This window comes from Osmerus eperlanus, chromosome 9 (assembly GCF_963692335.1).
Source record: "Osmerus eperlanus chromosome 9, fOsmEpe2.1, whole genome shotgun sequence".
Classification (NCBI taxonomy): domain Eukaryota; kingdom Metazoa; phylum Chordata; class Actinopteri; order Osmeriformes; family Osmeridae; genus Osmerus; species Osmerus eperlanus.
In genome coordinates, this window is record NC_085026.1 from 17,286,500 (window position 1) to 17,298,195 (window position 11,696).

At 43.2% G+C, this 11,696-nt stretch overlaps 1 protein-coding gene across 3 annotated transcripts; it reads left to right on the plus strand.

Annotated features, from left to right (window-relative positions):
• Positions 1–29: 29 nt before the first annotated feature.
• On the plus strand, positions 30–11,693 carry flvcr2a (FLVCR choline and putative heme transporter 2a). 3 transcript variants are annotated; one of them, XM_062469988.1, is made up of 11 exons: positions 31–884; positions 2,995–3,136; positions 4,677–4,817; positions 6,176–6,243; positions 6,560–6,663; positions 7,903–8,013; positions 8,316–8,421; positions 8,677–8,788; positions 9,185–9,243; positions 9,731–9,853; positions 10,437–11,693. In XM_062469988.1, exons 1-10 carry the CDS (start codon positions 297–299, stop codon positions 9,809–9,811), a joined length of 1,512 nt encoding a protein of 503 aa, XP_062325972.1. In that variant the 5' UTR covers positions 31–296; the 3' UTR covers positions 9,812–9,853; positions 10,437–11,693. The 3 variants fall into 3 exon arrangements, with proteins under 3 accessions (XP_062325974.1, XP_062325972.1, XP_062325973.1); XM_062469989.1 differs by having other exon boundaries at positions 10,579–10,596; XM_062469990.1 differs by lacking the exon at positions 9,731–9,853 and having other exon boundaries at positions 30–884; positions 10,579–10,596.
• Positions 11,694–11,696: the final 3 nt, after the last annotated feature.

Below are 11,696 nucleotides of genomic sequence, written 5' to 3' on the forward strand. Positions count from 1 at the left end.
GAGTTTGGACATCACGTGGTGGTATGGGCTAATAAATAGGATTTCTCTGCGTGTTTAACTTAAGAGATTCATCAAGGGAGTACTTGAAGGACATGGACATCCTACTTAGTTCCAATTTGATTCATTTTTATTAAGTTATTGTGAGGAGCGAGTGCAAGTAATCCACATTCAATTTTAAAGTTTTTTGAAGTGTTGCCATTGATCTGTCTTTTTACATTAGCCTAAATATTTCATTATAATAAATAATTTCATCACTGTTCCAGAAGACTGCATGGAGAGTGCAACTCTGTGGCAATATGAGCGAGAACACAGACTTTGATGCTTCTGACTTGACAGATAAAAGAAATGGTTTGTTTCGGAAGAAAATGAACCCTTCAAAATCTGATGACCTCGCAGAACAAATCGAATGTATAGACATTCCGAACGCGGACAAGGACGTTCCAGCCACTCGATTGTACAAAAGGCGTTGGATGATAGTGTTACTTTTCAGCGCTTACTCTCTTTGCAACGCTTTTCAATGGATCCAATACTCAATTATAAACAATATCTTTATGAAATTCTACAATGTGAACTCTTTTGCTGTAGACTGGTTGTCTATGATCTACATGCTGACATACATCCCGTTCATTTTGCCTGTTACCTGGCTTTTGGATAAAAAGGGACTGCGCTTCATAGCGCTTGTTGCGACCGGTATTAATTGTATTGGAACATGGATCAAAGTGGCCAGCGTCAGACCGACGCTATTCTGGGTTACTTTGCTCGGGCAGTTCGCTAGCTCCGTTTCCCAAGTCTTTATTCTTGGAATGCCCTCCAGAATCGCATCTGTTTGGTTTGGAACCGGAGAGGTGTCCACTGCCTGCTCAATCGGAGTATTTGGAAATCAGGTGAGAAAATCCACATCACACGAAACAGGTAAGTGAAAGGCTGGACATTCACTGATGGCATGTCAAAGACAAATCATTCCGCCTTTCTGCCCACGGAACTTTAATCGTTGCCATTTTTTAACAGACAAACGTCAAAAAGCATTTCCGATGTCATTGATCACTTAAAAATAAATAACGAATTACACATTAAGCACAGGTTCACTTTAGATTAGATACGAGATAAGATAAAACGTTATTGCAGTTCATCATAAAACACCTAATAAGTAACCAATCATAACCCATAACACAGTATATCCAGCAATTTAAACACATTCTGTTAAATGGATCAATAATTCACACAACATACAAAGTAATACCATACAGCATATTACACAAGCCCTTGTCCCAGAGTATTGCATTAAGATCCGTCTGTTGCATACTTAAACACGTTCAAATGTATATAGATGCTTAAATGATCTGTAAACTAACTGAATCTACACATATGGGTTGGGATAGGGTAAGAATAGTGAATAGATATAATTTAACACATACTGTGCTTATTTTTAAATCTGACATTTAAAAGATAGGCATACAGTACTTAAAGGTTAAAGGACTTGGTATTCACAAAGTAGTAGGCTATATTATGCATTATAACACGGAAAAGTATCTGCCCGACTGTCTGTTTGTTGAAGAAGTATTTCTTATCAGGCATGTGGAATATTGTGACTCCTTTTCACATCCGTCCCATCACGGAACAAGTTCCTTCCCCAGATTGTCAGATCTGGGTTTTCCTGTTAATCTGTTTAACTTGGCAGTGTTTTCCTGTCATGCATATTGCACCTGATTGCCTCGTGTTCATGAGTAACACTCACAATGGTACGGAAATAAAAAGTACAGGTTGAGATATGAACAAATGACAGACATTGAGCCACGCAGTTGTGAAAGGCACGTAGAGAGGTTGCTAGGTGATGTAGAGAGGAAGTGCTGTAACATGGGCAGGCAGGTAAATACTGGAAGACTAGACATTTACATTTACATTTTAGTCATTTAGCCGACGCTCTTATCCAGAGCGACTTACAGTAAGTACAGGGACATTCCCCCGAGGCAAGTAGGGTGAAGTGCCTTGCCCAAGGACACAACGTCATTTGACACAGCTGGGAATCGAACTGGCAACCTTCAGATTACTAGCCCGATTCCCTAACCGCTCAGCCACCTGACTCCTTAGACACTGCCATTACAAGACAGTAGAGGGATGAAGATGAGTGATGAATACCAGGACTCTCAAAGAAAGATTTGGCACAGCCACAGTCCGTCAGGCCATGAAATGACTCCAACAACAGCAGAAGTCTGTTTGGGGGGTTAATACCTGATTATTGGTGGTACTTGTTGCCCTTTTTAAAGAAGGTTTGAGCTACGGCCCCCCCTGTTGCCCCAGTCCTCATGGACGTGTGAATGTGTAGATTCAAGATTATTTATTGCCTTCACAAAACAAGGAAACTTGGCATGTGAGTAGGAGAACATAATGCAAAACAAAACTGGTAAAACATGAAATACTACGTACCTTTTATAATATACACACACACACACACACACACACACACACACACACATGAAGAGAAGGATGGGTGACAATCTCAGTGCCCTCCCACCTCCTGAAACCTAACTGTTTTACTTCCTGGGTATCAGCTGCTACACGTGTCCCCTGTCCTGAGACCCCCACCTACTGTTCCTCACACTTATTTTGGAAATAAAACACAGCTGTGTTTCTGTCTCCACTCTCACAGCCTTCTACAGGCTCCGGTCCCAAACTTTCACATTTCCAGTGAAAAGAAGGCAAAACTCTATGATTCGATTGAATAACAAAGCACAGCGCAAGTTTATTGGCTTGCAACAAAGTTGTTGGGGGAATCCATTTTTCAAACGTTCTAAACAAAGCAGACCACTGATCCTTCTAGTATCTTCAAGTCGTCTGTCTTTTCTGTCGATTGTATACTTCTAAAACCTCAACCTTTGTTGATAAAATCACTCTCCTACCTAGACGGTAGTGTACAGTCTGTGGTTGTGAGTTGAGTTAATGTGTCTCTGAGGTGCTGACCTTAAACCCTTGATTGCTTGGGTGCCCCTCCTACAGCTGGGCATTGCCATCGGTTTCCTGGTCCCGCCCATCCTCGTGCCGAACGTGGAGGATAAGAATGAGCTGGGGCAACACATCAGCATCATGTTCTACATCACCGCCGGCGTGGCGACCGTTCTCTTCATCCTAGTGATCATGGGTAAGCCACGAGGAAGACTAACCATACACACACACACAGGAGCTACATGCTCTGAAAACACATTTCTATGTCATGGATGACTCTGTGTCCTGCCTCAGTCGTTCGTTACAACTTGCATTACATTTACATTTAGTCATTTAGCAGACGCTCTTATCCAGAGCGACTTACAGTAAGTACAGGGACATTCCCCCCCGAGGCAAGTAGGGTGAAGTGCACAACGTCATTTGGCATGGCCAGGAATTGAACCAGCAACCTTCGGATTACTAGCCCAATTCCCTAACCGCTCAGCCACCTGACTCCAGCTCCAACTGTAGGATGTATTTAAAAACACCATGATACTAGTTGACTGCTTCCCCCCCCCCCCACTCTCTGTTTGTGCTCTCCAAGGACAGACAGTGCCTACGACCAAACACTTCTTCCAAATAAGATTTGCTGGTGTCATTGTCATGATGTTTTTCATGAACAGGCTCACCAAGAGCGTGTTGGCATCAGATGCCATCAACAGAGTAGTGTTTATCTGTGGGCCAACAATGTACCAATGTTGTGGTGTTTCCTTCTGGCGTTTTGCATGTCTACCCCCTCCACCCAGCTGGCATGCCCCTCTAGTCCTGACCTTCAGTGTGAGTTTGAATATGCTTCCTGCCTACAGCTCAACAACCCAGCCCTCTCAGGGGGACAGGCCAGCACTGTAATTGCAGTATTTGACCATGATTTGATTAATTTCCTCAGATTTTATCTCAAACCAAAGGAAAGACTTGAATAAGTTGAAGTGTTTTCTGCGACCACCTGATGCTGGTTTGTCTTAGAACTGAACACAGAGAGGATAACAACTTACTACAAACTTATGGGTGCTAGCATTTGATTAAGGCTCCTGATAAACTTCCCAGTAAGGCAGGTTTTATGTTCCTGTAATTGTAGTTGATGTTCCTGCTTCGCCATCTGAGCCTTGTTTGGTTTGAACCATGTGGACATGCTATACCTCACATTTCCTCTGGACAACAGGGAAGTCTCACCTGGGATGTCAGCGCCATGCAGATACAGTAGCTACTGAGCAGTCATTTTAGTCATATTTTCATCCTGTTTAAGTACTTCCTTATGTACAATCTACAGTCCACTTGCTAACGTGAGGTTATCAAATGGCCTCTTTTTGATTCACTCACAAGCCTAATGGTCCTTTCTCTGGGTAAACCCTTGAATTTGGACTCTTGTTGATTGACGGTAGACCAGTTCCAGGTCTTCCAGCTAGGCCAGGAAACATGTCACATGGGGCCTGTTTTATTTACCATTGATGAAAAGCACCTGGAGTGAGAGATAAGCTCTGATAGGCTAAACTGAGAGATAAGCCCTGATAGGCTAAACTGTCTCCAGCGTTTCCCTACAACTCCTCAGGGTTGTGTTTATCTCAACTCCTCAGGGTTGTGTTTATCTCATCTCCTCAGCCTTCAGGGGCGAGCCCTTCTCTCTGTCCACTCTCGACATAACCAGAGATCACACTGGAGTCCAGCTTCCACCAATGTGCATGTGTTTGTGTGCCCACCAGTGTTCCAGGAGCAGCCTGACATCCCCCCGACCCAGTCCCAGGTCCAGGCCAGGGGGGTCCCACCAGAGGACTACTCCTACATGGCCTCCATCAGGAGACTGCTGACCAACAAGCCCTTCATCCTCCTCCTCATCAGCTACGGTCAGACCCTCACCCACCCCACCACCCACCCTACCCAGCTCTCAGACCTACCTAGATCCACCAGGACCCAGCCTCACAGGATCCCTCTACGAAAGGCTTGTTATCTGAAACGCATGTCCCATGTCCACCACATCGTTAAGATACAGTCACAGGTGTTGGAGGTTTGAAAGACCGATCTACAGATGGCTCGTCTCTATCGGGATCTGATACGATATCTAAAGGTTCCTCAGGGCAGCAGGGTTTGGAGCTGGTGCACCGGTGTCCTCAAGTCTGGAGGGTCAAAGGTCGTAGTAGTAGTCGGTGATGATTAACTCGAGCAGTCTGTTTCTCAGTCCATACAATGGCGACCTTGGGTCACTCGCATGATGTTTTGAAGCCAGATCTGTGGAGGAGGATGTTGTCTATCAGATATGTGGTGATGCATCATGTGACACTTCATCTGAAGTACTCAAAAATGAGTACTAGTGTGACCTCAAGTCAGTTGCGTGATGTGACGCCTTCAATAGACTTGAAGGGTTTGTTTTTGTAATCCCCTTAAAATGCTAATACTGTATTCAAGGGTGGAATGTGGGGTGGAATGTGGGCTGGATTGAATCAAAGGCCATGGTACACCAGAATGTATCTTTTACATAATTTTTTTTGTACAGATAGCACAGGCACCAAGTATTCCAGTTGATTGGTTTAACAATTGTAGTTAAGGAATCTTTGGGTGGAAATCTTTTGTGTGATATGTTTGGGAAGGGATTGTTTGGAAATCCACTGAAAATGCTAATACATGCTGATTTAAACTATCACTAACTCCATCATGTTCTGGGCTCGAAAGGTTGCAAAAACTCTGTTCTTTGGTTTTATCATCTCCAAACATTAGAGACAGTGTGTTTCTTATGTCTAAAATCACAGATTTCCAAATTAGCCACACGCCTTGAGGGCAATCGTGTCTCATGCAATTAAAATGTCCCAATCCAAAGTTACAACAGCTGACCGGCCAGGTGAAAACTGGATGTGTGTGGCTGCCACAGTTCTGACAACAGTGACAGAACTAGAGGTCACTGGAGCCCCCGGTGGCTCACCAGACAAATGCCAGAACCATGTAGGCTGAGGTTCGATTCCAGCCCAGGCCCTTTACCGCATGTCATCCCCTCTCTTTCTCTCCCCACGTGTCCTGTCCTCTCCAAAACACACCATCGCTATCATAAATAATAAAGGCAGAAATGCGACCAAAAATGTATCTAAAAAAACGAAACAAAAGAAGGGTGGTCCCATCTGGATCTCCAGACGTCTCTCCCTACAGGTTTGACCAGAATAGACCCAGGCTGGCTGCCTGACACTCAACAGACGTGTTTCTGTGTTTCCTGCAGGTCTAAACGTGGGCTGCTTCTACTCCGTTTCCACCCTGCTGAACAGGATGATCATCGAGCACTATCCTGTAAGCCCAGAAAACAACGCAAACCATATTGGAAAGAAGAATACTTAATTTCCTCTTTTGTATACCAAGGCCCAATTTTTTTTCGCCAACTGTACTAGGAAAACCACAAGACTGACAGTAATGAATTCTGTGGAGTACATTTCTTTGGGGGACTTTCCAGACAGAAGACTAATTTAGTTTAAAAAAAGATTACTGTGGTCTGGTGAAGTATCCCCCTCCAGATAAGAGAGCTGAGGGGCGTTAGTGTGTCTGGTGTTCAGGCAGACTCCTACACCACAGGGTAAAGGCATATTCTGTCCATTTCTTTGTCCTACAGGGTGAAGAGATCAACGCCGGGAGAATCGGCCTGACCATTGTCGTTGCAGGCATGGTGGGATCCCTCATTTGTGGAATATGGTTGGACAAAACCAAAACCTACAAGTAAGACATGGGGTCTTGAGTCCAAACTGTTACATGCAAAGATCCACCTATTTACCATCACTCCAGGGAAAACGTGTCTGGCATCAGAGTAGAAACGCCTTAAACATGAGGACCTGTATATTACAATAGGAGAACTGGTCTTTATCCTGTTGCTTTATCCTTTAGTACTGTAACATGGAGGCAGGACTGATGACACTAGAAGCTGTTATACCTCACGATCATAAGTATTCATGCAACATCTTCTATGCCTCTTGGTGGAGTGGACCTTGCACGGACCTGGATGAAGTCCAGACAAGGACACATTCTATAGATGAGTGACTTGCCACATCAGCCACAGTCCTGCTGTAGCAGGGACGTCCAGGGACTTGTCACGTAGAGCCTGGTAGACAACAGACACGCGTGACAGGAAGGTCTAACAGCTGCCTGTTTCTGCATCAGCACAGTCCTACACATCCAGACACTGGTTCACCTCCATTGCCTTTTGTTATGACAAGGAAACTTCACATGGAGAAGTTTCCGAAGTGGGTCTGTAATAAAATTGAGGACTCAACTGAAAATTCAGATGCAGTATAATTCTTAAATGCCAACCTTCCAACATGGATTCTTTTTTTTTGACAGTGAAATGTTATGACTCGAATTCTTGACATGCCATTCATAACATTTGTGGCTACCGCAGTCAGACTGCGTGTCTGTTGTTGATCCTATTCAGTGTGGGAGAAAGTGGACTCTGGACCAGGTTAAACTAACAACAACATAGTGAAGCGATGCTTCATCCATCTTGCATGCGTGGTTGAACAGAGGGATTCATCCACCATAAGCGTGTTTGTGTAGAAAAGGCTAAAGTTATGACGAGGTTTTAGACTGCCAGGAATCTGGACACTTGATGTCTTGACTGAGCACCGAGGGACAGTTTGGCGTCACGTCTCGACTTGGCTGCTGTATTGAAAGAAGAGGCTCGTATTGAGGGTTGTTAAGTTGTCATGGGACGAGTCTTAAGTGCTTTGTGGCAAAGCACAAATAAAAGCGAGATCGGATTAGATTAATTTTGCAGGAGGATTCAGAACGGCTGTGTGAAACCGAGCAAGTCATGCGGTTGTGCTGAGCAGAGCGCACACACATACACCAACCATGTTAGAAAGCCACATTATGGTTTTACCGGTGTTACAATAATCCTTAAAGTAAATAAAAGCACTTGAGCGTGAGGTAAGAGTCATGTTAACACCTCCCTCCTCCCCGCAGACAGACGACCTTGGCGTTCTACATCCTGTCTCTGGTTGGGATGGTGGTCTACGCCCTCACCCTCACCCTGGGCCAGCTGTGGGTGGTGTTCATCACCTCAGGGGCTCTGGGGTGAGTACAGTCCATGTTCTTGTCCTTTCAGTAGACATGGTCAGCTCTACTCTTTTGCTCAACAACACCACAGCCACTCTTGTTTACTCCCCAGAATTAACTGAAGTTTGTTTATACTAAACTAGTGGTGCCCATAGCTATTTATTTCCCAATGTGTCCTCAGAGCTACTTTTGAAAGTGAAACAAACTATAAACACATCCTCTCCTCCACTTACCCTGATCCCTTGTGGAAATTATGTCAAAAAAATAATACTCAACTCAAGAAGCATAATCCCTACACCCCTTTCAACCTTTTCCTGTAGATTCTTCATGACAGGGTATCTGCCTCTGGGCTTTGAGTTTGCTGTGGAGCTCACCTTCCCAGAGTCTGAGGGCACCTCATCAGGTCTGCTCAACGGCTCAGCCCAGGTAATCCAGGTCACGTCCTCTCTCTGTTAGTCACTGTCACATGGTCGTGTGTTTGAGGTTTCAAACGGAGGATGTTTCAGACAAAAGAGGTAGGTATAGCTCAGTGGTTAGCACGTTTGGCTGCGAATCAAGAGCTTGCAGGTTCAAATCCCCCTCTGTGTATCGTGTTGGCTAAATGAATGAGGTACATTTATGAAATGAAACGCAGAATGCAGCAGCTGTTCTGTTTCACCGGTTCTCTCCTTCTCCTTCAAGGTGTTTGGCATGATTTTCACGATCGGTCAAGGGACGATCATAGACCACTATGGGACACTAGCAGGCAACATCTTCCTGTGTGTCTTCCTCCTCTTAGGGAGCATCATGACAGGTACAGGCAACCTTTACCCCACATGGTACACATGCCGACAGGGCTGTTTAGAGGTAAACCTCCACAGCACTGCGAACATTGGACTCATGGATTTCAGATTTGATGTGGTGATGCACTGTGACATAATATACTGTAAGGCCTATCTTAACTTCATGGGGGAAGTCCTAAACATGACTCATTGCGTTAGTATTTTCATAACACCTGTAGCCGTCAGGTCCCGTATGCAGTCACAGCTCCTTCTAGTGGTCAGTGATAAACAAAATATTTTCTGGCTCATGAAGGAATGTGTGTTCTAACTGTATAACAGCCACAGCTGTGTTAGCTATAACTCTGAATCAACAATGTGCCACGATACATTTTATATTATTGTCACAGCTTCTTATCTGTTTCTGTCAGTGTTCATCAAGTCTGACCTGCGAAGACAAAGGGCCAACCAGCTGACTGGAACACAGGTGGTGAGTAGAAGTGTTATGTGGGGTCAAAGGTGAGATCTCTGCATGTGTTAGTTCCCTGGCTGGGGTCGTATGCTTTGGGCTGGTAATCCACTGGCTGGGTCCCCTAAAGAAAATATTTGATCATATTTATGAGATTTATTAACTAAAAATATATTTTTTTAAACACTGATCAATTGTTCAACAATACTAACAATATCACTAATGTTAATTGTCTTTTTCCATGATTATAAACTATTCTTTTCAAAATTAAGAATTGGTGTTTCCCCTTTTACTCCACTTGGCAAAACCCAGTTTTTTTCAACCCATTAAAAAGTCTAATTTAACATCTAACAAGGCACTTTCGAGGCTCAGACTGTTGGTGATGGAGTCTGGCTAGTGTCTCAGTAGGTTAGGCTCTTAAGGCGCCTGGTGGGAGAGCGGAGGGTCCTGAAGAGGGTGATGGTGGAGGAGGTCCTTCAGACTTCTGACTCCCTAGCTGTTGTTTCAGCCTGCAGGCTCGACATCTCCAATGCAGCACTACGGAGCCGCAGGGACCGGCTGCCCCACCCTGCAGAAGGAGAGGTTCTGACCCTAACCCATAACATCACTAAACCCACTCAGCCCTGCCTAGGTAACCCCAGCATGCACAGACACAGGGGTGCTGTCATGCAACCCTTAAACATAATAACAGTTTATTTTGATTTGTCCCTCGCTCTGGTCTTAACACATAAATAAACATGTCTTAACATAAACATCAGACTTTGTGTTGTGATAATCTAAGTTACTCGTGCAAAGTTTCAGTGATAACTTTAACAAGATGTTTTAAAATATTATCCGGGATTAATCCGAATCAGTGAAACCACTGCATTCCACTCCCAGTCTCTAGGAAAGGCCAGTGGCTCCTGCTGTTTCTCCTGAGAACTGGGGGCAGAGTGAGATTAGCCTCAAGCTGATTACAGGGAACATTATGAAACACACATCTGAGGGTTTTAAAGTAAATATGTGTTCAAAGCACTTTGCTGATCAGTAGAAAACCAAACCAAACTGATTCACACACAGTGCATAATGTAACCATTATTGCTTCATTTAATCCCTCATGAAACTTGCAGTAGGTTTGGAAAAATTATTAATATACAACTTTGCTAGTAACGTATTGTATGTTGCTCAGAAAATTTAACTTTTTCATCAAATTATATTGTCTGACTGTCCTCCAGGGTGACAGAGCAGCTGTTACAGCATCCAGGACAATATAACGAAGTTTGACTTGGTAGTATCTGTAAGTTCCTGCCCAACCAACCCATGCTTATTTTGTGAAAGTGATACGCATTTGTCTTTTGCTTAATCTTGTTTCCATAGAAATAGGTAGCTAACCAGAACTTCACTGGTATTAAGCGGGAACATTAGATCTGAAGGCCAAGTCAGAGATTAATACTTATATTAACTCTTGTGCTGCCTTCGGGTTTTCTTTTAACCTTCGCAATGTGGGGGGTCTGAGACAGCCCAACGGTTAAAAGAAAATGCTTCACTTTGTTTTTGTATGCGGTAAATTTGACGCAATACGATGGTGGGTCACAATGACTGATGGGTCAGAATGACCCGAAGATAACACAAGGGTTAAAGGACAATGTGGTAATGTTGGGCTAATTTACCTAAAAGCATATTAACAGTTTAGGGTTAGCCTAACCCTAACAGTATGACATTCCCAACAGCCAGAAAGTGTTGATGAATAAGGTTGATGCTGTGTATCTGAGTTAGTTTTGGATGGTCAATATTGTCCGTGTACAGGTGATGTACATTTAAACTAACTGCTAGTAGTAGTGATAGTAGACACTTTATTGATCCCCAAGGGAAAATTGCTTTAATTTGTAGATGAGAAGACTGGTATTTATTCTATTGTATTTAGTGACATTATCTGTATTTGAAAGAGAAACTTTGACAGAATGGGAGCACAAAATAATTTGCTTGAAGAACAGAGACAATTTACTTGTCATTTTGCACAAGGAAGTAGGTGTTTTTATGTACGATTCTCTGAACGTGTATTTGTTACTGAAAAACTGGATTTATTACATGTTTAAGGTTGGTAGTAGGATTTTAAACAAATGTTTAATACAAGTCATGCATAATATATGCACTGTTTGTACACTGCTTTGGATAAGTGTCTGCTAATTGAATCAAATTTGACATAAGTCTGTCAACTGCCTAAGATATGTAATGTGGTTACAATTATCAAGTGATTTATTATGTATTGATTGTATAATTTTGTGAGCTGTGAATCTAATAATTCAGACAGTATATTACATTGTAATTGTATTATTTTTGTAGACACTTTAGTATAAATAATTAATGACAGGTCATGTAATTATTACCGAGTGTCATTTTTACTAACTTTTACTAAACAATTTGTCCAGTAATCTGTGTCTTGGGTCTGTAATGTCTGTTGGTCGGGTGAAAATAAAGGGAGAACCTCCTGAGTA